The 26,670-nt window shown below is 43.5% G+C and overlaps 13 protein-coding genes across 13 annotated transcripts; 7 read left to right on the top strand and 6 right to left on the bottom strand.

The window, feature by feature from the left end:
• Window positions 1-1,063: 1,063 nt before the first annotated feature.
• Window positions 1,064-2,532, bottom strand: FA14DRAFT_161221 (uncharacterized protein). The gene is made up of 2 exons (XM_025499015.1): window positions 1,196-2,532; window positions 1,064-1,120 (listed from the first exon to the last, which is right to left on the bottom strand). Exon 1 carries the CDS (start codon window positions 2,450-2,452, stop codon window positions 1,514-1,516), a length of 939 nt encoding a protein of 312 aa, XP_025353604.1. The 5' UTR covers window positions 2,453-2,532; the 3' UTR covers window positions 1,064-1,120; window positions 1,196-1,513.
• Window positions 2,533-2,568: 36 nt separating this feature from the next.
• On the top strand, window positions 2,569-4,067 carry FA14DRAFT_161220 (CAF1-domain-containing protein). The gene has a single exon (XM_025499014.1). The coding sequence runs from the start codon at window positions 2,856-2,858 to the stop codon at window positions 3,828-3,830; it is 975 nt and encodes a 324-aa protein (XP_025353603.1). The 5' UTR covers window positions 2,569-2,855; the 3' UTR covers window positions 3,831-4,067.
• FA14DRAFT_179955 (WD40 repeat-like protein) lies at window positions 3,905-6,433 on the bottom strand (the record flags this gene model as incomplete). Its single annotated transcript, XM_025500970.1, has 6 exons — window positions 3,905-4,067; window positions 4,135-4,422; window positions 4,510-4,602; window positions 4,968-5,016; window positions 5,085-6,231; window positions 6,305-6,433. 6 exons carry the CDS (start codon window positions 6,431-6,433, stop codon window positions 3,905-3,907), a joined length of 1,869 nt encoding a protein of 622 aa, XP_025353602.1.
• A 379-nt stretch (window positions 6,434-6,812) lies between these two features.
• Window positions 6,813-7,218, top strand: FA14DRAFT_179954 (putative TRX2-thioredoxin II; the record flags this gene model as incomplete). Its single annotated transcript, XM_025500969.1, has 2 exons — window positions 6,813-7,109; window positions 7,189-7,218. 2 exons carry the CDS (start codon window positions 6,813-6,815, stop codon window positions 7,216-7,218), a joined length of 327 nt encoding a protein of 108 aa, XP_025353601.1.
• Window positions 7,219-9,481: 2,263 nt separating this feature from the next.
• FA14DRAFT_161218 (uncharacterized protein) lies at window positions 9,482-10,656 on the top strand. The gene has a single exon (XM_025499013.1). The coding sequence runs from the start codon at window positions 9,518-9,520 to the stop codon at window positions 10,583-10,585; it is 1,068 nt and encodes a 355-aa protein (XP_025353600.1). The 5' UTR covers window positions 9,482-9,517; the 3' UTR covers window positions 10,586-10,656.
• A 30-nt stretch (window positions 10,657-10,686) lies between these two features.
• Window positions 10,687-12,772, bottom strand: FA14DRAFT_155994 (uncharacterized protein; the record flags this gene model as incomplete). Its single annotated transcript, XM_025497799.1, has 2 exons — window positions 10,687-11,527; window positions 11,589-12,772. 2 exons carry the CDS (start codon window positions 12,770-12,772, stop codon window positions 10,687-10,689), a joined length of 2,025 nt encoding a protein of 674 aa, XP_025353599.1.
• A 202-nt stretch (window positions 12,773-12,974) lies between these two features.
• Window positions 12,975-14,134, top strand: FA14DRAFT_155993 (uncharacterized protein; the record flags this gene model as incomplete). Its single annotated transcript, XM_025497798.1, has 5 exons — window positions 12,975-13,440; window positions 13,501-13,804; window positions 13,865-13,916; window positions 13,986-14,012; window positions 14,075-14,134. 5 exons carry the CDS (start codon window positions 12,975-12,977, stop codon window positions 14,132-14,134), a joined length of 909 nt encoding a protein of 302 aa, XP_025353598.1.
• On the bottom strand, window positions 14,111-14,820 carry FA14DRAFT_161217 (uncharacterized protein). Its single transcript, XM_025499012.1, has one exon. It carries the CDS (start codon window positions 14,810-14,812, stop codon window positions 14,198-14,200), a length of 615 nt encoding a protein of 204 aa, XP_025353597.1. The 5' UTR covers window positions 14,813-14,820; the 3' UTR covers window positions 14,111-14,197.
• A 150-nt stretch (window positions 14,821-14,970) lies between these two features.
• Window positions 14,971-16,020, top strand: FA14DRAFT_161216 (putative rRNA (adenine-N6,N6-)-dimethyltransferase). The gene has a single exon (XM_025499011.1). The coding sequence runs from the start codon at window positions 14,983-14,985 to the stop codon at window positions 15,973-15,975; it is 993 nt and encodes a 330-aa protein (XP_025353596.1). The 5' UTR covers window positions 14,971-14,982; the 3' UTR covers window positions 15,976-16,020.
• On the bottom strand, window positions 15,971-20,360 carry FA14DRAFT_147087 (phosphoribosylformylglycinamidin). The gene has a single exon (XM_025497339.1). The coding sequence runs from the start codon at window positions 20,319-20,321 to the stop codon at window positions 16,032-16,034; it is 4,290 nt and encodes a 1,429-aa protein (XP_025353595.1). The 5' UTR covers window positions 20,322-20,360; the 3' UTR covers window positions 15,971-16,031.
• Window positions 20,361-20,577: 217 nt separating this feature from the next.
• Window positions 20,578-21,562, top strand: FA14DRAFT_147084 (UPF0041-domain-containing protein). Its single transcript, XM_025497338.1, has 7 exons — window positions 20,578-20,682; window positions 20,773-20,778; window positions 20,848-20,863; window positions 20,947-20,969; window positions 21,044-21,117; window positions 21,201-21,309; window positions 21,381-21,562. The coding sequence occupies exons 1-7, from the start codon at window positions 20,626-20,628 to the stop codon at window positions 21,480-21,482; spliced, it is 387 nt and encodes a 128-aa protein (XP_025353594.1). The 5' UTR covers window positions 20,578-20,625; the 3' UTR covers window positions 21,483-21,562.
• A 356-nt stretch (window positions 21,563-21,918) lies between these two features.
• Window positions 21,919-22,438, bottom strand: FA14DRAFT_173107 (uncharacterized protein; the record flags this gene model as incomplete). The annotated part of the gene is made up of 3 exons (XM_025500456.1): window positions 21,919-22,004; window positions 22,085-22,217; window positions 22,280-22,438. 3 exons carry the CDS (start codon window positions 22,436-22,438, stop codon window positions 21,919-21,921), a joined length of 378 nt encoding a protein of 125 aa, XP_025353593.1.
• Window positions 22,439-22,703: 265 nt separating this feature from the next.
• FA14DRAFT_161214 (uncharacterized protein) lies at window positions 22,704-26,480 on the top strand. Its single transcript, XM_025499010.1, has one exon. It carries the CDS (start codon window positions 23,013-23,015, stop codon window positions 26,346-26,348), a length of 3,336 nt encoding a protein of 1,111 aa, XP_025353592.1. The 5' UTR covers window positions 22,704-23,012; the 3' UTR covers window positions 26,349-26,480.
• Window positions 26,481-26,670: the final 190 nt, after the last annotated feature.

Genomic DNA, 26,670 nt, shown 5'->3' with positions numbered 1-26,670 from the left:
GGCGGAAGGATGAAATCATATATGATGAGAAGACTGATAGCCTTAGAAGCCATCAGAGATAGCTAGCCAATGAATAAATCAAGCCAATTAAAAACAAAGGGATAAAGGGAATAACCAACTGCACGAGTAAGAGCGGGGATGACTGAATGTTTATAAAAAAGGAAGTGGGTCAATAAATTAAAAATTTAGCGTCTTATATTTCAGCGCATAAGAACGGCGTTTAGCGTGATTTGTTTCAGGTGGCAAATCTCCCGTCCGCACTGCATACACTAGATTCCCTTTGTGCTCTCACCTATTCCCTTTGTTCTCCCTCCCCTTTGTTCATCTCATTCCCTTTCTATGTTAATCCCTTTATTCATTTTAATCCCTTTGTTCATCTTGTTCCCTTCACTTCCCTTGTTCCTTCCCTTCCCTTTGTTCCTTTCCTTCCCTTTGTTCCTTTCCTTCCCTTTGTTCCTTCCCTGTCCCTATGTTCCTTCCCTGTCCCTTTGTTCCTTCCATGTCCCTTTGTTCCTTCCCTTTGTTCACTTAATTAACTATTTCCTTCATCCTATTCCCTTATTTTTGTATTGTCTTTGTTACGGATTCCGTTTGTTCTTACGATTTTACATTCTCTGCCGTTCCTTTGTTCCTTCACACCTTATTCCCTCAACACCTGTCTTGTTCTCGATAGTCCCTTTGTTTCTGAAGCACCTTCGTCACACCTCATGTGCTTTCAATTCCGTTTATTCTTTCATCTTCCCTTTGTTCTCAGGTTTTTTTATCTATCCTAAAATGCGATGCAATTTATCATGGGGATACTCAGTCAAATTTCTTGAAATGATTTCTTTATCTTGAGAAAGAATGTTAATTTTTGATTTTTTGAACGGATATAAAAGGCAGTAAATTGTGTAAGATCCTGAATCTCCTCTCCCCCATCAAATATCAAACTCTCTCTCTCTCTTCAAAATGTCCCCACAAAGCATCGAAAAAATCATTGCCGTCCCAGAAAACGTGAGTCATCTGGAAATAAATCATTCCATGGGCGTTTCTAACATTCCTTTATTGATATCCTCTCTTTCAGACTGGCGCAAAGAAGACCGCAGAGGTCGTTCAAATTGAACCTCTAGTGAACACAGAGGTAAGTTTATTTTCTCGTAAAGATTACTTCCCCTCTCAGTTACGGTTGTTAACCCAGTGTTTTCTTTCCCTCCAGGAAAACCCAAGTGGTCCCCCAGCAAACTGCGTTATTGCCTAGATGCATTCCTTACCTTCTGCGCCGCTTTAAGCGTGCCGCGAGCCTCCTGGATTCCCCTTTATACTCAATTTATTGATCGTATTGGAAACGTATGCCATTTGCTTTATTTATCATGACGGGAGAGAATGTGTGATGAACATTTTTCTTTAGCGATCGAGCATATCATAAGAGAATGTGTGATGACCATTTGATTTAGCGATCGAGCATGTCATAATTTACGTGCTCAAATTAGGATAAAAGATTGAATTTCATTGCTCATCAGATAATCACTTACCACTATCCGCTTCCCTCGCCAGCCGGCCGATCACCTTGACCCTTTAGGCTCATTTCAATCGCACGTGCGATTGCTTCTTCCTCGTCCATCTCTTCATCCTCATCTTCTTGTTGATTCTTTGTGTCCATCTCCACATCTTCCTTTGCCGCTATGTCACCAGCCTGATTACCGCGGGACAAGGCTATTGCCTGTTGTAGCATTGCATCTTCACCTTCATCTGAAGCAGCATTCCCGGCACCAGTGATTGCATCTGCGCCGGGAAGGACCAGTGATCCTGCACTTGGCATTTTTGCATTTGACTCTGGAGCGGCTGTTGAGCTCTCATTTGCACTTTCTAATACTGTTGGTAGCTCAGTCGGAGCACTTCCCCCTTCAGCTGCTCGTTGACGTGCTTGTTCTTCTTCCAAAGACATGCGTAAAGCCATAGCCAATTCCGGGTCCATGCTCGGATCCACACCGAATTCGAATTGATTGGATGTTCCCGATCCTCCTGCAGCACCTGATCCTGAAGGTCCCGCACCATCTGATTCCATCAGGATGGGCGAAGAAATGATCTGATCCGAGAGAAGTTTGTGACTTGCCGGTACTGTGAGTAGATGAGAATTTTCTCCGCTATTGACGTTTTCGACAAATGCGTTCAATTTTGCCTCATTTTCTTCAATTTCACCAAAGTTGATGATATCGACTGCAACGTTGTTCTTCTTCAACTTTTTTCCCAATTTGATCAAATCAGCTTCTGAATCGGGAATTGGTGAACCAACAAAGACGAGAATCCGTTGACGCAAAGATTTGTTTTCTCGATGTTTCAAAGCCAATTGAGCGATATTGATTCCGCTTGCAATATCGGATTGACCACCAAGTTGACTAGAATGAAGAGCGCCGATCATCTTACCGATATCTTGAGTGAGAGAAGCGAGAAGTTCTGCACGTTTACCTGCCATTGTGATCAAGCCAACACGACTTTCAGGATTTGAGTTTGTCTTTACATCAAAAACGATATTGACAGCATCAGATTGAGCATCCCATCTTGTTGGCATATAATCTCCATTTCTCATCCATTCTGAGTTGTCAATGACAACCATCGTTGCTTCGAGCACCATTTTTGCTCACAAAAGTTGTATTGATTACGATGATGGAAAGGTGAGAAAAGATGGAGGGGAAGCAACTCACCACGCGGCCTTCGAAGCCCGTGCATATATAGAAGTAGAATATTGTGTTTGCAGTGCTACAAGCGGGCAGCTTATTTACAACGCGCCCTGGTGAATATCAAAAATCTCTTCTATTACCATAAGCCTCCTCAAGAGAAAGGATCCATATGTTCAACTAAATAGCTCGATGAACATCATGATGCAAAGATTGGCACCGGCTACATCGCTCTCATCGATGAATGGCGGTGCCCAAATACGAGAAGTTTGGTCGGATAATGTGGAAGAAGAGATGGGTAATCTGCGGAAAGCGATCGAACGATATCCATACGTTGCAATGGATACAGAATTCCCTGGAATCGTTGCACGTCCGATTGGCACATTTAAAGGATCATCAGATTATCATTATCAAACGCTTCGGTGTAACGTCGATCTTCTGAAACTCATTCAACTCGGCTTGACCGTTTGTGATGAAGAAGGAGAACATCCGGATGACATTTGCACTTGGCAATTCAACTTTCGCTTCAGCCTTACCGATGATATGTGCGCACCCGAATCGTTGGATCTGTTGAACAAAGCCGGCTTGGATTTCGATAAACACGAAAACCATGGGATCGATATCGAACATTTCGGTGAATTGATGATCACATCCGGTCTTGTTCTCTTTGAGGATGTAAGATGGGTCACATTTCATAGCGGGTACGACTTTGGCTATCTATTAAAAGTCGTCACTGCTTTACCGCTACCTGCTCAAGAGACGGAATTCTTTGAAAATCTACGACAATGGTTCCCATGCATTTATGACATCAAGTATCTCATGCGATCCTGTAAAACGCTAAAAGGAGGATTGCAAGATGTTGCGGATGATTTGCAAGTGAGCCGAATCGGACAACAACATCAAGCAGGCAGTGATTCATTGCTGACAGCAAGTACATTTTTCAAAATGAGAAAGCGTTATTTTGAAGGTCAAATAGATGATGCAAAGTATCTAGGATGCTTGTATGGCTTTTCTGCTCAAGCGAATCGGCCAAATATCGCAGTGATTCCAGGATCAAACGGAAGGGAATTGTTGGATGGCGCAATTCACTCCAAATCATCTTCTGCGGCGAGTATACACATGTCGCACAGCAACACATTCAGCAAGACATCTATTGGTAGCGCTGGGGAGAGATGAATGCGCAAGATGACGTTAAAGACTCCTCTCCTCATCTGACGGTCTGTTTGTAATACTATCCCTATTTTTGTAATCTACATATATATGCCTTGGTCTTCTGTTGCAGCTGTGCTTGATCCTTGTACTTCTTGTATTGTTGAATGAATTTCTAGAGCAAGCTCTTGGGATACCTGACTTTCTTTTATCTTTCTTAACAACATTTCACAGAATATCTGACTTGCTTCCTTCTTTCGTTGACTTAAGGGGTGGTACAACAAATCATCAGTATGAGTCGCATTACCGAACAGTCCGGCATAGAACTCACATTGCTTCTTTATTTTCCTCGAATGCTTCTTTTAAGACTACTTTATCATCTTCATCCAAGTCTTTTGATTCATCCCCATCAGTCTTGCCCGATAGTAGCATTTGTTCCATTTCCACATTGCTCTTTTCCAACAGATTTGTTTGGTGAATCTTTTCTCGCAAATTCGTTAGTAATTCTGCCGGAGATGCACCTTTTAGGCCTGATGTGGCATCTTCATTGATGGATTTGGGATCAGCCATGCTTCTTTCACATGAACGATCTACATCAAAGTACAAGATCAAATTCTTGCTTTTTGGAATACGTTGTTGGTATGGCCACACGCGTTTAGCTGCACCAACACCAGGCGGCGGATCTGATTCCACACTTCCAACTTACTCTACTCCAACAACGGCTGAAATGGAGCATAGGACGATTGGTGAGCCATCAAAAGCTCCGCTGACAAACTTTGGACATAGCCTTTTGCCAGGGCTGATAGGGGACGACATGAAAGGGGACACCAAAGGCACAGACGAGATCGTTGAAGATGATCTGACTAACCTCATTCAGCATATCAAAGCTGGTACTCCACCAACACATGAACGGGCATCTCAACTCTCAATATCTTACATCGGATTTGCAGATCAACTGCTAGGACAAACAAAAGATAGGCAAAGTAGTCAGGATAGATCAAACAGTAGTCAATTTGAGTATTTACACAAGCACGTTGCTTCATTACAGCTAAAGAATGACTCTTATCGGCAACGACTAAAGGAATGCTGGGAATTGGTGGGTGAATAAGATCTCCATTATGTGCTCTGTAAGGAATTCATGTCAGAAAGGTCGTCTGAAAATACCATGCCAAGATGGCCAAAGCTAAAGCAACGATAAAGATGACAGCATTACCTAGGATGGTGAGAATGTGTAAAAGGTCAGCGCTTAATCATTCACCCGCTCGTAAGAAACGGACTCACTCTCAATGAAGGATGTTGTGATCATCGATCCCGAATCTTTTCCTACCGAAGCAATGCGTAACGTCATATCCGCACTCCCACTTGCCAGAAGTTTACCATTTCGGCTGAAAGCCAAACAGGTTCCTGGGAATGCATGCGTATCACGTATTTGCCAAATCGATTTCAACGTATGACTGGACAAGAGATGCAAAGAAAGATCCGAAGTACTGATTGCAATAAAAGCACCATCATCGCTTATCTCTGCAACCGTTGCCGGTCTATCGCTTATCTGACGACTTTGTACGACTGTCCATGTATCTGTATCCCACGAAGAAATGAAGCATTTTCGTATTTTTGCCTTTTCACGATCTTTCTTTGAGCTTCCCAAGCCAGCGGCAGGATTTGAATTGACCACAGTAAATAGCCGGCTGCTTTTTGTCGTTGAAGTTCCTTTTGCATTGCGACCAAAACGTGCTGCTCTGAAAACACAACCGTTTGTTCCTTTCAAGGTAGGATTGCGTATGCTTTGATAAAGTTCTGGTCCAGAAGAACTTTTGGCGGCGGATAAGGTTGGATAAATTTGAATGGAATCAGACGTAACGATTGCAATCAAAGCCGAATCAGCTGAAAAAGTCACATCTGCAATGCCATTTTTGTCCTCAATGGTTTTAGACCAAAGACGTTCAAGTGTGGGCAGCGAATGCAATGAGAATTGACCATCTGTACTTCCTACTGCTACGAATGAGCCATTGGGTGATGTTGAGATGCATCGAATATACACTTCAGCATCCTTGATTGATACGGATTCAACTTCATCTACACTTTTGATCGATTGTAGCTTTTTCTCGTCTTGTTCTTTTGGCGAATTTGTCCATTCAAACTTCCTCAAGTTCTTGTTCGCACCGGAAGGGGAGACTGCCGAATTTATGGCAGCAATGATCGTTCTCTGAGAAAGGCGGGAGCTGTTCAACGAAGCCTTACCATTCGTCGAAAGCTTTTCTGAAGAGCTTGATTGAGGATCTGACATCTGATCTTCCGGTTCTTCTACGTCATCGTCATTTTCGTCAGGTGTAAGGGTTATGCACATTGGAGCATCCTCTGCACTGCTCAACTTGATCTCTGCTTGATCAACCGTGCTTCTTTTCTTTTCGTCTACAGTAACGCTTTTCTGAGAGGAGGAAAAAGATTTGTTAGATATGAGCACGCAAAGATACCTTCCCAAATACCTGATCATCACTCACGATTGCGTTGGCTATACCACTCTTGGATTGTCCACCACCTCCAGCATATATGAAGTCATTTGAATTTGGTGAAGTGATCGCATAGATTGGTATCGAGCATTTTACACTGAATGAATCAGGTTGGCGCATTTTTTGAGAATGATGGCGAGTGGGTAGATATTGTTTCGGCCACCATCATCACATTCTTCTGTCTTTGAATGCACGGTCCATTGTGCCTGTCCTCCCGCGACCCTCTTCCCGATTAAGCTTGGCGTCTCTTTTGTGTGTAAACGCCACTCTCTCTCTCTACACGTGTCGGAATCCGGAGATAAGAAAATAGCGTGTGCGCACATGCAACGGTAAACAGTAATACAAAAAGGTCGTGCGTTCCAGATGATTCTTTCGTCAATTCTATAACATGCTCAGCACCACTTCAACTATACGTTTAAGCTCTCGTTTACCACGATTAACAACTTCCTTTAAACCATCACCTATTCGCATCGCCAAATTCTCATCTACACAAATCAAAATGTCAGTTCAAGCTATTGAAAGTTACGAAGATTTCCAAAAGATTATCAATGGAGACAAGATTGCCGCTATTGATTTCTGGGCAACTTGGTGTGGTCCTTGCAAGATGATCTCTCCTCTTTTCGAAAAATTTGCAGGTGAAGCTCCATCTGATCAAATCGCATTCTACAAAGTTGATGTTGACGAACAAGAAAAGATCTCTCAAGAAGTTGGTATCACCGCAATGCCTACCTTTGTTTTCTTCAAGAACGGTCAAAAGATCACCCAAACTGTTGGTGCCAACCCTCAACAATTGCAAGTGAGTACAATTTCCCTCTTCATGTGAATATCAGAATCGCATTGAATACTGACCACCTTTGCTTCTTTCCCCTCTGCAGGCCGCAATCAAACAAGTCGTTTCCGCTTAAACAGTTGATACTCTTTTTTTAACTAGACAACCTCTTCAAATTTTGCTCAGAACCTTGCGAATCACCTCTTGAGTCAATCGTGTTGGCTAAATCGGCACAATATATGAAGAGGGATGATGTATTCATTCATACGGAACTATCTTAATACTATTTAATGCATTCAATACGTAGCTGTATCGTTGCATGAGAGGTTCAGATGGTAGAGGGTGCTATTGATTGCTAAAGGCTATGATGTGTTTCGCACGATCTGGTGGAAGAAGGTGAGGGGAGAGGAAGCTTGACAGGGGCATCAGTTGAGGCCTTGTGAGACATTTACATATTGTTAGTCGTGACTTCTCTAAAGAAAATGAAAGAAATATGGCATACAGCCATCTTTGTTTTGCGTAATGAATCTTGAGTTAGATGAAAGAGATAGAAAGACATGAGGTAAGATGACTACTGAATAACATCAAAGCTACAAGTTGTCCCTAAGGAAGTCGAAGTCGAGAAAAACGCGAAAGGAGATCAACCTCACCAACTGTTTTCATGGAGCAACAGATGAAATCTGAGAGTGAATGATAAAGACGTTTGATTAAAATGAAGAATGTAGATACATATATATATGCTTACTTTAATGTCAAACTAAAATACAGGGGAAAGAGAGATCCAAGCGTATTTCATCGAATTGATTAGCCTTGTGATAGATATGAAGAATCATGCACAATAAAGTGACATGAGTAACAACCATGTCTAGTGAACGTGCTAGAAAGATAATGATAAGCTTGTATCACCCGGTGAGTTTCGGTCTCAGGCGTGTTCTTAAAATAGACCTAACTTAATAATTAGCTAGCTATTTCTGATGGTCTCTAAGGTTATCAGTATTCTCATCATATGTGATTTTACACTTCCGCCTTAAATAGAGTATGTCTGTAGTCGAATTAATCTCCGTATCTCATCAGACAACATCTCCATGCCTCAAGGTTTGATTAAACAAAGATGGCTGTTGACCATGTTGTGCTATTCTTTTCCCTGATCACCGGTATAGGCATTATCATGTCTTACATCTGGCACGTTCGAGCTCACAACTGGACTATTGTGATCTTAGGCTTTTGGCTAGCGGTGCAATGAGATGGATTGATTGCAGCTATCGTATAGATGAGAGATCTGATCATTATAGGGTTTAGATCTCTCGATCGGCAGGACCGGGAGGGACACAGTGAATGACCTAAATGCTCTCACAAAATTTTTCAGGTAGCAATAATGAATGTAAGTTGAAAGTAAAGTTTTCTAGAAAGTGTTTTTCTTTCTTTACTTTATCTTGTTTTTGGTCTATCTAATCACTCACCCCCCAAGGGCTTGGATTGTAATACTTTAAACAAGAGAAAGTAATTTAGAGTATTATAGGGGTTTTAGTATTCTCCTTCTATAGCAACAGATTATATCTCAGCTTATTACTTTCAACTTTACTTCTTTATCTTATTTCTCTATGAGTTTGATGGATTCAGAGGTGAATTAGAATTCATTGTGATAAATAATTAACCTTTTCTAGGTTACAGTTGTTGCAGTTTTACTCTTTTGAGTGATAATCATTGAGGTGAAAGAAGTAGACATACAAAACTTTATCATAACAAAGGTAGGTTTAGAAGAGGTCATCATAAAAACATATCTTATTAAGAAGTATTCTACTCCCGAGAAGGAGTCATAATAACCACATATCAAAATCATGTTGGTCCCTGGGTCGCAGCAATTCGAATAATGGCAGCATAGCTGCTAATCCCGTATGCTATGAAATCAGAGACCATTAACCTATAGTTGACGAGACAATGCCTACGACGAAAGCGCTCACATCCAAAGACGGTACAATCATCATAAACACGTTCCCGTCAAGGTTATTATGAGCACCGTCGTCCGGGTTCACAAGGGTAATGAAAAAACCTTGTTAGCGCACATATAAGCTCAGTCAACCAGAACGAATCCGACAACCAAACGATTTCGCACTCCCAAACAGACGAAATGATGAACGCATAACAAGCATGACTGCAAAGCAGAGTGCAAGTTTACATCCATCCGATGCTCGTGGTGAAAAAGGAAGAGAAAGCGTTCCTTCCGAATAATTAGAATAACAACAATGTCTTCCAAAAAATAAAATAATGAATGACACTTCACGTGTCTCTCGTGCATAATTCTCGGCTAGCGGGTTAGGGGGGTCGTGCTTACTAAGCCAATTTTGCAATATTTGACTTTCTTCTTCCCCTTTCTCTTCTTCCGATCCTTCTTCTCACGACCAAATCGTACAAGTAGTTGATGAAAGTCAAAGCTGATGACAGCATTGACCCGCCTTCCTCCTCTTTCAACCTTGCATGAACGGTCACACTCGATCGTTCGGTTGGTAGGATGGTGTTCCAATCTGTTATTGCAAAGATGGTGTAAGAGCGTTCGGGTTGAAGGTTTGGAACGTTTGGTGAATGTTATCAAAGATGAAAAGAGAGTAGCGCAAAAGAGAGGTGTCCTTACGTACGCCAATCACATTAGTGTTCTGGACGATCCAACTCTTTTTGGAAGCTTACCTACTGAATTGTATCAACGGTCAAACACGACAAGATGGACAATGGGCGCAAGTGATATCATGTTCACAAATTCATTCAATGCTTACATCTTTCGTTCCGGTCAAGTCTTACCGACAGATCGTGGTCGTGGAGTCTTTCAACCAGCTTTAGATCATAGCATCGATTTATTGCAAAATGGAGGTTGGGTTCACATCTTTCCCGAAGGATATGTGAATATGTCACGTCAAGCAAGGGTAAGAAGATTCAAGTGGGGAATAGGAAGAATGTTGTTAGAGACTGGTTTAGGACTTTCGAAACAGCTACCGGTCATTCTTCCCATTTGGATCACAGGCTTGGATGGAATGATGCCAGAACCGCGTGGAAATCCGAGGTGGATGCCACGTCCTGGTGCAGAAGTCACGATCACATTTGGACATCCGATCAATGATTCGATTGAACCAATCACTGAACGGGCCAGAGAATTCGCATTATCCAACGAAGGAAGCGTTGGAGAAAAGGCTCGTTCCAGTAATACACTCCTTCGCTCATTGGAGGAAAAGATGGAAGGCGTCGAAACATTAGCGCAAGCCTATCCGATCCCTGGAAAGACGCTCTTCTCCCCTACCACACCATTGGCTCCACCACCTGGTGGTGTATCATGGCCTCTGCCTTTGGAAGACTCTAGATCGTACAATGCAATACAAGCAGGCTTTGATTCGGATCAAGCACGTATTGCACGAAGTTTCATCTGTGCCGAACTACGTGCGCATCTCGTCAGACTAGGCGAACAAACTGGAATGTCAAAGGACTTGGTTCATCGTTTGATGGCGGAAGAGGAATAATAGAATGCTTATAGAATTGCCAATTTATAGAGGAGATTAATGTGTAAAGTATAATTTGCTATGTAATACAATGTATAAGTACAAATGACATCTTGAGACAGTCAGGTCGTCTTGCCTGGCTTCACAACACGTTCGATTACGAGATCGTCATCGGATGAGCTGTCATCGTCTGTGCTCATCTTTATAGGTCTACTGTCAACCGCATTTGGACGCTTTGGAGCGAGTTTGAGATTTCTGCCTAAAGACGGATTGGACGGTGCTCGGACTGCTGATTTGCCTACTCCGACTTTCAGGTTCATAAGAGGCATGGGAATCTGTGCAGAAGCGCTATGTCTTGCCAGAAGCTGTTCAATTGATGGTAAAGATTTGTCAGCATAATACTCAAACACAAAGAAGCTTTTCTTACTCACTTTATCCAGCTTTACACTCGAAAGCTCTTTCTTCTCGCTAGAACCAGGCAATCGAATTGAACCAGATCTACCCTGACTTGAGTTCATTTTGTCCCTATCGACAATACCATTGGGCAGACCAGCTGTCGATTTCTTCAGCTCTTTGAGTGCATCTTGCACTAATCTAGATCCATAGCTATTCCGTTGTCCCTCCGGCTTTTGCGAGTCGGATGTCGTCTGCGGAACGTTCTGAGAAGGCCTCTGTTCCTGCACATCGGCGCCTTTGGTTTGCGGAACCTTATCTTTAGGACGACTGCGACGATTCTTGATCAATTGAGAAGAAATCTTATTTTCGGCTTCTTTCTCTCTTGCATCTCTAATGAATTTGGCTTCTGCTTCACGTCCTTTTCCTGCATCCATGTCAAAGCGTGAATCCGCTGAAGCTCCCGAATAACCTTTTGAGACGTATGCTTTGGATTGGGAGAAAGCCATGCCTTCTGAAAAAGAATAAGGAGTTGCACGTTGTCCACTAGAACGCATGAATATCGAAGTGCTATAGTCAAATGAAGAAGTGGTCAGCGTGAGCTCATGATACAAAACCTAGAAATACTCACTTATTGGCAAACTCTTGTCTACCCCTGCGTGATTTTGAAGTGGACAGATGAGAGTGATAAGAACAAGCTCGCATCGAAGTACGCAAATCGATAAAATTACCGCATGCTTGACCGTCCCTACGAGCCGATTCGCATTTTCCAACGTGCTTAGCGATACCTATCGTTAGGACATTCTCCCATCTTCTAGGTTTCAGTCCAATCATACTCTTATCTGAACCACTCTGAGACTTCTTCTTGTCCGTATTCGACTGCTCATATGTGCTTGTGGAAGTTGATCGTGTTGGTCCATGTGTGATGATTGGATTGAGTAGGCATACAACTGTTCCGGCACCCAACGTAGCCATCAGTTCATACGCTCCGCCACTACCTCCTATATATTTGCGATTTGCACCTCCGTCGACTCGTACTTCTTCAGCTTTGTATACAGTCACCATTAGCATTGAATCTCCCGCAGTTTCTTGCTTTTCCAATCTTTGACCGATATCCACCAATGTATAGGTTTGAGAAACTGATTTAGGTACTTCTTTCTGCACGTCTCGCCATGGATTGTCTAAATCATTCATATCGGGCGGCCCACCACCTTTGCGTTCCATGTAAGCGAGATACTCGGCTTTGAACTTCTCTTCATCAATCTTTCTGCCTTTTGTGTCAAGCTTGTAACCCTTTATTTCGTACGATGCCTTTCTCTCGGCAATAGCGCCTATTATAAGCCAATCGCCGTCGATTGGAATAGTGCATTTTCCATCATTCGACTCACCCGGTAGACATATCGAATAGAGAGTTGAGATCGGAACAAGTGTTCGTCCTTCCAAATAACCGGAAACATTCAAATTAGGCACAAAGCGCTTCTTCAATTCTATGCCCGTATTTGGTTCAAATTTTGTGAAATGAAGATCATCTTCCGGTGCTTGTATATCCTTTGGACCTAGTGTAAGCGAGTCAGAAATCAGTTGAGCTTTCTCTTTCTGATCGTTCTCTAGTGAGAAAGTAGTAGAATTGCTTGCCGCCTCTTTTTCCGTCGTGCTCGTGCTGCTTTGGTTCGATTGAAAGGAAGCATTTACGTTTCGTTGATATCTGATGACTTCAACTTTCTTCTTTGTGTTTCTCAATCTTTGAGCATTGGCCGAACCGGCGAGAAAGCTGATAGGATGACTTTCATCATACTTTCTCTTTATGCCATTCATTGCTGTTTCATGATGTTGGTTGGTATTAAAGTTAAAAAGTGTTGGTTGAATTTTATTTTACGCGTAGCGCGTTTTTCATTTATCGTATGATTATATCATCTTTTTAGCCGCCGGCAACCCTCCACCCTTTCTTACTTCATACCCCTAACGCTCAGACAATCATCTTCACTCCTTCCCGCCTCCATCATCCCAAACTGACATCATGACTGCACCAAAGCCCGAAGCTGAATGTCCATTGACACCCGTTGCAATCCCTTTGTCGGACTTGCTCAATGAAGATCATAAATTAAAAGGCGAAAAGTTCAATTCGTTAGTACGACAAGCCTTGAATTTATACAGATCAAACTTCACTGCCGGTCGTACATACAAGCACGAACATGACACCGAAGTGGGAACATTGAAGCTCATGCCAGGTGAACAATCTCAAAGGACATCAAAATGCGCTTGGCATGCCCGTAAAAGCATTCATGATCCGGCAACCCAATCCCACAAATTGTCCTACAAGGAATTCCATTCAGGTCTTTTTGTCGATCATCCAGTCAAGGAAAGACAATATATTCATGAAATCTTGCGTTATGATAGGATCCAAGAAGTTCATTCGCCTACTATTCCAGAATCTGCTGCTGAATATATCGCTGATGTTCGTGCAGATGTTTGGGTTACCGAGTGTGAGTTTTAATTAGGGTTGGGACATTCTTAGGCCTCCTGCTGACACATCTTTCTCGTAGACAAACTACCCATGATCACCAGCAATAGAGACTTCTTGGAGATGTTCTTGACAATCGACCTCAAACCGCATGCTAACCCATTGTCAAGTCAACACATCGATGCCATCATCGCATCCTTGAACGGTGATGCTCAGGCCGAGAAGACTGACGAAGAAAGTGACTCCACCCAGAAACGAAGCAGTGCAATCAACATTCAATTGCCCGTTTCGACTTCCGCCTTTGAACCACAAGCAAACTTTGTTCGAGCTTTCTATAGCAGTGTGGAAATCATTCGGGAATTGGAAGGTGATAAAACCGAGTGGTGGTAAGTGTGCCAAAGAAAGTAAGTTAATTATGATCGTGACTGACATGCCTTTTCTCGTAGGATGGCCGTTCAATCAGACAGTGCTGGACGTGTTCCGCTGATGTTCCAAGAGGTAAGTCGCAATGATTCGTCTATTGTGTGATTCGATGCTTATGTGAGCGCTGTTTCCCTCTCCTCATAGATGGCCATGCCCAGCAAAATCTCACCCGTAAGTAGTCTTTAAAAGAAAAGTTGTAGAAGCTCGGTGACTAACTCTCCTTTCTATCACAGGACGTACCCTCATTTATCGGTTGGGCTGTCGAACAAAAGAAGAAAGGCGAGAGCGTTTAAGTGCTCGATATTATATCCAGTCAGATCTTTTTTCTATCATACATTTTTCAATACCCCTTGCTATCAACTCCATGCTTTATACTGCATCTTGCTCATGACTGGCATAAGACCCATGTTTCGTGCACGACGGATTGCTTTTGCTACTTCACGCTGACTTCTTCGTGTGAGTCCCGAAGATCTTCTCGGTTTAATCTTTCCCATCACACTAACGTAATTTGAAAGCAAGACTGGATTCTTGTACGAATCATCATGTAGTGACACATGACCAGGCTTTAGACCTAACTTGAAAATATCATCATTCCTCTCGGCCATCGCTCTTGAAGGTCCTAGAAGAGGTGGTGTTCTTCTTGTTCTTTCGGCATTAAGGTGTTCCATGTTCAAATTCTTAGGTGCGTAATTGCGACCTTGCAAGAATCTTCTTTCAGTCTTATTATTTTGCCGTGCACCTCCCAAGGCGGGCCCTCCTTGCTTTGCTGCTCTTGGTGTGTAAAGGTTATTGTTGCGAGGAGATGGTAGTCGGTTGCCGGTGCTGTTGGTTGGAGCAAGTCGTGAAATTGAAGTAGAAAATGTTCGCAAATTTGAAATTTTGCATGCTTGCATAGCTGAACTTATCTGTGAAGACATCATTGTTGCTTTGCTATTTCCTGCTATTCCCAGCTTTGTCGAGATGGAAAACATGATGTATGATGATGGTAAGACGATTGATGGGAGTGGTAGAATGAGAAAATAATTAATCACTGTGCGTGAGTGCATTAGTCACGTGAAATTATTTTCCAATTTTTTGGTCAACATTAAACTTCTTTGCTGCATATACTGTTCACGCTCAAAGTCACCATCATCCTAGCATAATGCCTAAAGCCGTTTCTGACCGATTGACAAGGGTTCATGCCCAACCCGTCTCTGCAAATCAGAGAATCGGATCTTCACATGCAGCAAATGGCAAAAATGGAGATTCTTCTGCGGCCAAGAATCCCATTTTCAATACAGAAAGATTCGGTCAACATATCCTCAAAAACCCACTTGTTGCTCAGAGTATCGTTGATAAGGCAAACTTGAAGGCAACTGATATTGTACTCGAAGTTGGTCCGGGAACAGGTAATCTGACAATGAGAATTTTGGAGCAATGCAAACGATTACAAGTGATCGAAATGGATCCAAGAATGGCAGCAGAATTACGCAAACGTGTACAAGGAAAGAATGAACAGAGAAAGCTGGAGATTACGATTGGAGATTTTTGTAAAGCAAAGCTGGACTATTTTGATGTGGTCATCTCTAATACGCCTTATCAAATTTCTTCACCACTCGTTTTCAAATTACTCTCGCATCGACCACAATTTCGATGTGCAATTTTGATGTTTCAAAGAGAGTTCGCTTTGCGGTTATTGGCAAGGCCAGGATCAGAATTGTGGTGCAGATTGAGCGCAAACGTACAACTTTACGCCAAAGTCGATCTGCAAATGCATGTCAGTAAAGGTTCTTTCCGTCCTCCTCCCAAAGTGGATTCTAGTGTTGTAAGGATTGTACCTATTCAACCTCCTCCTTCCATCCCTTTCGAGGAATATGATGGTCTCACCCGCATCCTTTTCAGTCGTCGTCACAAAACGGTGAGAAGCTCGTTTGATGCAAAAGGGGTCAAATTGATGTTGGAGGCAAACCATAAAACATTCTGCAGTCAACATGAATTGCCGGTAAAGGTGAAAAACACTGCAGCCTTTAACGAATTGCTAGATTCAATCTTACTCTCAAGTACATATTCCGATAAACGTGCAGCACAAATGGATGTGGATGACATCCTACAGCTCTTGCACGCATTCCACAAGGAGAACATCCATTTTGGTTAAAACTAGTATACCTGTCCGATTATAATCAATTCACTGTATTTTTACACATTTCTATTTTATTTGCTTTGCATATCCACCCATTTTCGTGCGCTTTCAAACATTCTTTGCCATGGTCCATGACCGTTCCATGCTTGTGTACTTGCTTCTGGACGCCAGCTCATGGATTCTCGCGTGATTCCACGTTCAGGATGTGGCATCATGGCTAACACTCTTCCATCCAAGGACACCAAACCTGTCAAACCGTTGGGACTGCCGTTCGGATTGATTGGGTAACGAGTAGTTCCTTTGGTGATATCAGATTGACCATCTTCAACAAATCGAATGGCAACTGAACCAGCAGATTCCAAAGCTTGTAGTTCCGTCTCTTGATTTTCGAATGCTGCCCTTCCCTCACCATGTGCAATGATGGATGGCAATCGGCTTCCAATCATATCACGTAAAAAGACATTCTGTCTAACGGCTGGAGTGTCATTGATTGCAACCATGCTTACTCGTCCTTCGAACCTTTCGCTCATATTGTTTGTGAAACGTGGCCAGACCAATTGATTTGATCCGGTAGCGCTGCCGGTCTTCAACAAACCCGATCTAGCCAAATGACTGAAGAATTGACATCCATTGCAAACACCAAGAGCAAACGTATCTGAGCGCTTGTTCAAGAATGCATCCAGTTCAGCATAAACTTGAGAAATTAGCAAGCACGATTGAGCCCAACCATTTCCAGCTCCCAAAACGTCACCATAACTGAAACCACCGCAGGCTGCCAAACCAACAAAGTCACGTAAAGTAACCCTTCCGGCGATCAGGTCGCTCATGTGCACATCAACAGCGGTGAAACCGGCTTGATCGAAAGCGAACGCCATTTCGATATGTCCATTCACACCTTGTTCACGGAGAATGGCAACCTTTGGTCGAACATCAAGGGGAACCAAAGATGGTTTCAAAGCACCAAGGTAATCTGTACCAGGAACATACGTAAGATCATACGAAAGCGTATGAGCGCCTCTTGCCTCATTTGTGATCAATGCAAATTCGGATTGTGCTGAAAGGGCATTATCACGTCTGGCTTGCATGCGGAAAGATGTTTCTGACCAAGACTTTTGCAGAGAGGCTCTATCACTTTGCAATAGAATCTTGCCACTGGCACGAACTGTGATCGATTGATCAGTTGACGGTAACACTTTTCCAATAATGTGCATGCAATTGGTTGGGACGCCTGCTTCGGCCAACACGGCTGTGACCGCTTTCACATCGCGGGATCTGATTTGCATGACTGCACCCAATTCTTCGTTGAAGAGTGCGGATGTTGGATCCGATAGTTGTTGCAAAAGACTGTCTAGATTGATATCCAGACCTGCATGACCAGCAAAGGCCATCTCTACAACAGTGGTGAGCAAGCCTCCATCACTTCGATCGTGATAAGCGAGAACCAAGCCATCCTCTTGTCTATTCTGAACCCGAAGCTGTTTCAAAGTGTGGCATGCTTGGAAGAAACCGCGCAAGATGGAAGCATCTTCTACATTTGGACATTCACTGCCTCCTAATTGACTGAACACTTGAGCTAGACATGATCCACCTAATCTTTGCTTTCCATTTGCAAGGTCGATAAAGAACAAACATGTTTCATCCTCAACATCTGTTCGAAGTTGTGGTGTCCATGTCCGGTCAATGCTGTCAACTGGAGCAAATGCTGTGATAATAACACTCATCGGAGCTGTCACAGATTTTGATTCCTTATTGTCCGACTGCCAGGCCATCTTCATTGACATGGAATCTTTTCCGACTGGAATTGCTAATCCTAGTGCGGGACACAAATCCATACCGATAGCCTCTACCGCTTCATACAATCTGGCACCCTCATCACGATGAGAAGCCGCGCACATCCAGTTAGCACTCAACTTGATTCGTTCCATAGCAGGCACGCTTGCTGCAGCTAAATTAGTCAAAGCTTCACCTACTGCCATTCTTGCAGAAGCAGCTGGATTGATTAAGGCAAGTGGCGTTCTTTCTCCAGATGTCATTGCTTCTCCAGTCAAGGCGTCCAAGAATCCATAAGATGTTCTCGTCACAGCAACATCCGCCACTGGCACTTGCCATGGTCCCACCATTTGATCTCTTGCAACCAATGCGGTAATGGAACGATCACCGATTGTGATCAAGAATGATTTTGATGCTACGGTGGGAAGGTGGAGCACACGATCGCATGCCTCTGCAATTGCCTCTGAAAGAGAGCCAGAGTTTGGCAAATATTTCTGCAGGCTGGTATCGAAAGCTGGATAGTCAATCGTCTCCGTTTGTGCCTTTCTTGCAATCTTTGGCGGTTTGCCGAAGAGTGTAGACATTGGCAGATCAATGGCATTGTTTCCAAGCAGTCTATCCGTCACGACAAGACGCAATTCACTTGTAGCCTTGCCCACCACCGAGAAAGGACACCTTTCACGCTCGCAGATCTCCTTGAATCTGTTCAAGTCTTCTTGCTTGACAGCTAAGACATATCGTTCTTGACTTTCGTTGCACCAAATCTCCATCGGACTCATACCTGGATCGGCAACCAGAACGTCACGAATCTCAAAGACGGCACCCAAATCACTATCGTGAACCAACTCCGGCAAAGCATTACTCAATCCTCCAGCTCCGACATCATGAATGCTTTGAATAGGATTGCCTTTCAATATTTCACCTTCCAACGTACCATGGGCTGTGTCACCCAATGAGCAACATGCATCAATTACACTTTGACACCTGCGTTCCATTTCTGGATTTTCTCTTTGCACACTTGCGAAATCCAAATCAGCCCGATTTGCGCTTGAAGCCATGGACGATGCCGCACCACCTCCAAGACCGATCAACATACCCGGACCTCCCAAAACGATAATTGCACTGCCATCAGTAATTTTTGATTTGAGTGCATACTGTGGGCGAACATTGCCCACACCACCAGCAAGCATGATAGGTTTGTGGTAACCACGAACGTCTTTAGAGGGGCCATCCTGGTCCTTGAATTGAACCTCTTGTGTGAATGTTCGCCAGAATCCACCCAATCCTGGTCTTCCGAATTCATTGTTAAAATTTGCACTTCCCAAAGGTGCCTCTGTCATGATATCCAACGCACTTGCAACGTGACCAGGCTTTCCTACGTGCAATTCCCATGGCATATGAGGTCCACGCAACCCAGTCAAACCCTCTCCAATATTGTTCTCATGTTCGGGTAGTAAAAGATCCGAAGTCATAAAACCAACAATTCCAGCTTTGGGCTTACTACCTCTTCCGACTGCACCTTCATCACGGATTTCACCACCTGATCCTGTAGCAGCTCCAGGGAATGGAGAAATTGCAGTAGGATGATTGTGTGTCTCTACCTTGACAATCATTGGCATATCTTCTTTTTGACCGGCATAAACTGCATGAGTGCTCTTGCCCAAAGATGTAGGAGCTGACGCAAATCGATAGGCTTCACTTCCTTCCAAGACGGCGGCGTTATCGCTATAAGCACTGATTGTGTATTGCGGTGTTATCTTGTGGGTATTTCTGATCATGCCGAACAAAGTATTTTGCATTGATTTATTGTCGATCGTCCAATCCGCATTAAAGATTTTGTGTCTGCAATGCTCAGAGTTCACTTGAGCAAACATGAACAGTTCAACATCCGTTGGATCACGACGAAGGGCATCAGAGGCATTTTCGTCGTTTGCTACAAAAGCGTCTGCAAGATAATCGATCTCATCATTGGCCAAAGCGAGACCGAGTTCTTGATTCGCTTGTGCAAGTCTTTCACGGGCAGTGTTACGGTCTGGCTTTTGATTGGAATCGGATAGTTGCACGCTTCTCAAAGGTGCGGGAGGTGCTTGACCAAAGAGACTAGCAGAACTTGGAGGATCGCGATCCAAAAGCTGAGTCATTCGGTCATGAAGAAGGCTTAGAATGCTTGGATCAAGTTCCAATGGAGTTGTGCTTTCGATCAAATAGGCTGTTCCTCTTTCAATTCGATCTACACAAGAGTCTAAATTGCACATACGCGCGATATCTGTCGCCTTTGATGACCATGGTGAAATGCTGCCCGGTCTAGGTGTGACGAAGAACGTGCTTGTCTTGCCATCTTCTTGTTTGGAAGATAGTGCTTTTGAGATTGTTTCTTTTGTTGCAGGAAAAGCGATATCGTCACCATAAACTAGTAGACTATCCAAAATCTTCCTTTGCTCTTCAGTGATTTGAGCATCTTGGCGGATAGAGACAAAGTGAAGATGCAGAGCATCGATAGACTGAATAGACGGTTGGATAGCCTGTAAAGCCGCAAGTAATTGCGACCTTTTCGGCTTGCCAAATGGCGAAGGGCCCAAAAGAGTAAGCATGACCTTCTCCTTTGGAATGATGATGATCACCGAATCAAAAACCAAAAAAAAAGAAGAAATGCTAAATTTACTGGGAAAAAATTCGCGTTAGCCTGTTTATTAATTTTGGGGCATCCTACGAGCGTTATGACTCGCTCGGACTGGATGTGCATGTGCGCAGGCGTGCGCTACTTAAAATTCACCTGCGCCGGCGCTTGAGCTTCACCAAATGGAAAAAGTGTAGATGCATGTATGAGCCTTCCTTCTTGATCACGATATAATCCCGTAATCAGCACTCTTTTCGGTGTATATTCAATCATACAGGATGGCCTCAACATTTGTACATTGGCTACGGTCGCCAGCCGCTCGCGAATACTTTTTCGTACGTTTAACAAGGACGATTAAATTCGAGATGAAATGGTGTGCTGACGATGTTCTTCTTTCTTCATTTCGATCCGTTGACTTGATATAGAGCACTGTGAGTATGCTTGGGTGGTTTGGTCTCTCACGATGATGTATACTGACCTCTTTTCTTTCTTCTATCTAGCACTTCTGGGGACCTGGTACGCATTCTCAAAGGTAACACGATCTTTGGATAGTCAGTTGACACATTTCTCTCCTGTTTTACTTGCTTCTCATCATGAAGTTGCCAACTGGGGTTTGCCATTAGTACGTCACACGAATGTGCGGGATCTTTCCGAGAAATCACATCGCTAACGTCTTCATTCTATTCACCCTCTTAGGCTGCTATCGCTGATCTCAAGAAAGATGAAGATGTCATTTCTGGACCAATGACTGCAGCACTTGCTTCCTACTCGTACGTTGACCAAAGATATGAGATCATCTTGGATCAGTCAAGATGGCTGACATTCGCTTCCTTTCTCGTTCTTTTTTTTACAGTATCGTATTCTCCCGCTTTGCTTGGAGAGTGATTCCCAGGAATTACCTCTTGCTCGCATGTCATGCTACCAATGCCACAGCTCAATTGACCCAAGGAGCACGTTTTGTGGTGCGTATGACTGACAAATCATGATGACCTCGAATGCATATATGCTGACGATTAACATTACTCCCCCACAGCGGTATCATTATATGGGCGGCAAAGAAGCAAAGAGTTCTATTAAAGAATCCGCCGAAGCCGTAAAAGATTCCGTCAAAGCAGCAGTACCAGGATCAAATTAGGTATGCAGTAGTTGTAAACTCTGTCCCCAAATGTCCATGATCATTCTGTATTTTTCTTCGTCAATTTATGTTGTGCTCACGCTGAGATTTAGTGCAACCACAAAAGTGCGGATATCTGTTGGATCACTGCCGAGGGTGACTCGAATGATACAACCTGGATCATGCACTCAGACAAGGTTTAAGATGCCTCTTTTGTAAGTCGTGGGAGCATTTTTAGTCGCAGCTTTGTTACTTCTAAAATTCATAATCGTGAAGGATTTGGCTTCGGCAAAAAAGCAACGGTACCGATCAGGCGTGTGAGATACAGATTATTTTTATTTCATTTATATGTATTAGCTAGATCGGCAGTAGGGCAAATCATCCTGTTTTGCAAAATATCGGGATGATGTGCTACTCTTCCATTCCCCTCTTCATTCTTATATATCATACCAGCTATCTACTTCTTCGATGATTTGTTGAGGTCGTTGATTGCAGTTTCAACGTCATCAAGTTCTTTGCGGTGCTTGTCAAGCTTTTCTCTCACTAAGATTAACATTTTCGGAAACGAATCGAAATACAGTCAGCAAAAAATCAAACTTGATCGAACTCATAATGACACTTACAAGCTTTGAGCTTTTCTTGTTCTTGTTGACGAACGAATTGATCTTCGTTTGCCTGGAAAGGAGGAGAAGTGGAGGTCAAATGATGGTTGTCAATATTGACTGTTCTTTGCGAGCGAGATGTTGTGATATCGGGCTACGATTGAGATAATTTGACCTCTTTGTTCCTAATGTATCCCACCCACACCAAATACATACCTGTTCACGTTTGCTGAATCCACTTGAAGTTCCACGACGGAATGGTTCGGAGAATTCAGGATCAGGCTTATCGGCGTATCCTCGAACGGCCATGGCTGAGCGCATGCTTGGCAAGACGGATTGGCGTAAAGATTTTGTTGAAGTACGTAAAAGGCTCATTTTGAATAGAATCGGTGAAAAGTATCAATAAGATATGATGTTAGAAGAGAAGACAATGGGAACATCTTGCGCACCGATATCATCATCCAACCGAGCGAAGGTGCAGTGCGCTGCGCAACGCACGGGCGACACGTATGAAGAATGTTACAGGCTTACGTAACCAAGACCGGAACTTAAAAGTGAAAGTAACACAGCCTAGCGCGTTATTCTATTATTGCTGCAGGATTAAACTCAAAAAGGCAATCCAATGGAAAATATAGATTGTCCACAAACAACTCACAAACAAATCAATACAACTTTTACCTTTTGCAATTATGTGATTCATTACCATCATTTAAGAGATTCATCTCTTTACACTCGTTTATTACAATCGCAGCGGGACTTTCTGGGGATTATAGCTTCTTTGAAAACGAGCAAGGATAGTTCGGGACAATTCCATTGGAACCAGCTAATCCTTATCATCACATCCGGGAAAGGTCCGAGAAGGGATTCACATTTTAAATTTCACTCATATGCATTTGTGATGCGTAGAATACGTAAAATCAACACTATATCACACCGAACGGATCAAAATATGAGGAACACAGTGGTGGAAATATCAGAATGTCACCACACCGTGAACACAAAGGAAGGAGACAGTCGTGATATTGGACGTTCAAATTCCACCTCAGATCATTTTCACTCATCGCGACGACCCAAATCAGCTTCTTGGCAAACAAAACCATTTGTCATTGCATTCACGAAGCAGATCATCTTACTTCTTGTCGTCATACCGCTCCTTTCATCGACTGTGTTAGACGTGACAGAAGCAATCGGGATACAACAACGGAGCAGCATACTGTCCGGGGTATATGCATCAGACAACTTTCTACAAAGAAGGCTCTTCGGATTGGAAAAGGCAGCAAGTTTTGCAGCACAAGAATCATTCCAAGAAGATCAGCAGCGGCCAAGTGGATATCTACAACAGCCGTTCCTTATCGCTGGCTCGAATGACAACATTTCAGGCTCTTCTTTAAAGACGGATGGAAATGGAAATTTGGTAGGAAGTGAAATCAATGTGATCAATGCTACAACGGGAGGTCCAATGAGCCTACAGGAAGTCAATGAAGAGCGATGGGGACAAACATCTGCATATATGCCGTCTTCAAATCGAGTCTTATTCACCGGTGGGCAGGTCAAAAGTTCTGAAGATGGTGTGATCAGGGTCACAAATGATGTCTTCACGCTTGACATGTCCAATGGAACAATTGCAAATGGATATCTCAAACAGACAACCGAAGCTGGACAGAATAGATGGCACAGAAGTTCTTCTGATGCTCTCCCACCCCATGCCTTTGCTGCTCGGGCAGTCACGCATACTGGCGATCATCAAGGTGAACAAATATTTGTCATAGGTGGGGCCACTGCAGATTGTAGTATTAGCAATTCTCCGGTTTACGTTTGGAATGCTGCCAAGCATGGTCAAGTGAGTGGCAGCTGGTCAGCGCCAAATATTTCCATGGGTCAAACAATTCCGCCTCGTCGACGTGGAATGTCTGCTATGCAGGTTCCGGTGAGCATTGGCTTGAATTCGAGCGAGGCAGAGGCTGCCAGACAGAAGGGTGGATCATCCTTTATGGTCGTGGGAGGGTATACGGATTACACAACGTGTAATAGCAGCACATCAAACTCTTCCCAAGCACCAAATGCTTATCCATATGTTGATATTTGGACAACGGATAAAAGTGGAGAGTCTATGTCTGTTCGCACATTGCCGATCGATTCAAGAATGCCAAATATGTCAATCTATGACTATTCCGCCGTCGTTCTTCCCGCCAATGAGACTGCAAAGCAAAACACAAGAATCTTGTTTGTTGGCGGTCGAGATGTATTTGGTGCATTTACACCGATGAATCAGTTGTGGACGCTGGACATCGAAACCAATGTTTGGCAGCGAATGGAAACGACAAATGGAACTAACACAGGTTTGGATATTCCACTTGGCAGGACTGGTCATTCATCCACCTTGATGGACGATGGTACGATATTGGTTCATGGAGGCTATGTTACCCTAGATAATAGTCAACCTCCTTCAAATGATACCTATTATCTCGATCCGAGGGTTGACCCTGCCGTTTGGAATAAACTTTATCCAAACACTACCGGTGGAAGCACACCTGGTAAAGCATACCACACCGCGATCATGGCGAATGGTATCTATATGGTCGCCTTTGGTCAACAGGGTACAGTCAGCGGTGCACCTTCTACCACTTTGCAGCAAAGGGCCGATGCTCAGTCTTCACCCGTCCTTTACCTTGACACTCGATCACCAGGGCAATGGAGCTGGACGACAGATCTTGGCACTATCCTAGCTGCTCGTGAAGAAGGCTCATCCTCTTCGTCAATCAATCCTCCATTGAGCCCTCCATCTCCTTCATCCTCGCCGAGTCCAGTACAAGCCTCAGCTGCGAGTAGCGAAATGTCTTCTCAATCAACTCAACAATCCACAGAGCAACAGACAGCATCTTCGAGTCCTACACCAGCACAGTCAATTGAAGCACCCGCACCGCAACAGAGCAAAGATGACGATGGCAGTTCCGATGGAGGCCCATCTTCAAAGACCACGCACACCGCCGTGATTGCTTCCGTTGTCGGTGCTTTAGCTATTGCAGCAAGTTTGGGTGGTTTGTATGCAGCTCGCAAGAGAAGAGAAGCAAGGAATAGTGATGCTGATAGCGTAGGTGATGACAAGTACGAAAGATATACTGGTGATCGTGATGCGCCTCCCGTTTCTTCTCTATGGATCAATCAACCAATGGCATGGGCAGGAAATGCAGGAAAAGGTCTGAGAAGGCAAGCTAGTATGGCAACTGAGAAATTCTTGGCAAGGACGTTGAGTAGAAGAAATGTTGCTGCAGGTACCATGCAAGCCGGAAATATGCGAGCAATGCAAGATGCTTCTGCATCTGGTGCCTATGATGGAGATCGAGCGCAACATATTTCCAGAGATGCTGATAATCTCTCAATCGCATCCAATGATACTTTCACTGCTTTCCGTACCATCCCATTGGGTAGCAGATTCAGTATCAGACGTTCGAGAAAGCAGCCAATGGAAGATATGGTCAATGATATGCAGACAGATCCATTCAGTGATGAAGCAGGACGCGAGTATGAAATCAATCCAAGTTTACGTAAGCATATGAAGCCATTACCAGAAGATTTCATCAAATCTCTTTTAGATGATGGTGATTTCTTGGCCCATAGCAATATCAAAAGAACTGTAGGAGGCGGAAAGTACCTACAATCTCCCGAACAGAGTTCGCCTCGGCCCGAAAATCGTTCAAGAGAGAGTCTTTTCTCTGAAGACGGTGTATCACATTACTCGTATCCTTACCTCGCAACTATCAATCGATCAAGTATGGGTGCTCCTTACTCCGCTAGATCGTCCACGTTCACACCGACAAGCAGCCAAGCAGCAGGTATGGATGAAGATTTCCCCACGCCAAGGCATGATGGTCAATTAACTCCTGGTATGGTTCGAATCAATCAAGATTTGGCCGATGAATACGACACCGAGATGATGCTACAATCAGAGCGATTTGAAACGCCAACAATTGATACTGAAAACCATGCAAGTGATTTACACGATTATGCAGCCGAAGATGCTATCGATTTTTCGGGAGCGATGACAAAACCTTCTCCGCTTGTTCAAAAGAAGAATTTGATTTTGCAAACTCCAAATCGACAAGACAGTCCTAGAGATTGGTTCAAGAGTCGTTTACCATTCCTAGAACAGCCTAGTAGCAATCTGTTCATGAACCCACATCCTGCCTTGCTTTCCATTGCTACACAAAAGATGTTGGCTGGCGAACATGATGAAGAAGGAAATCAAACACCTTCAAGGTCCTTGCGTATCACAAACGAAGAGTGATTTCGCCTATTTCTTTATTTCATTAATATCCTGCACTCTCTCTTTCTCCTACACACATTCTTTTTTCCACAGATGAATATACTGTTCAGCTTGTATTTGTAGACCATGGGCGCTTTATTAATTATATCTTCATCTCAATTGACTTGACTAGAGCTGTATTGATGTGATTCTCTGATAAGTTTTATGTCAATGACTACATTACATCGCTAATTATTATACAGACGAAGGGGATAGCTAATTATGGGAACTTGTCAATTCGCTCAAATCCATAGGTCCTCGAATGGCAGAGATGGATGAGGACATTGACGAAGTTGAATATCGA

This window comes from Meira miltonrushii (genome assembly GCF_003144205.1).
Source record: "Meira miltonrushii strain MCA 3882 unplaced genomic scaffold FA14scaffold_3, whole genome shotgun sequence".
Lineage (NCBI taxonomy): Eukaryota > Fungi > Basidiomycota > Exobasidiomycetes > Exobasidiales > Brachybasidiaceae > Meira > Meira miltonrushii.
This window is presented reverse-complemented; position numbering and strand designations above follow the sequence as displayed.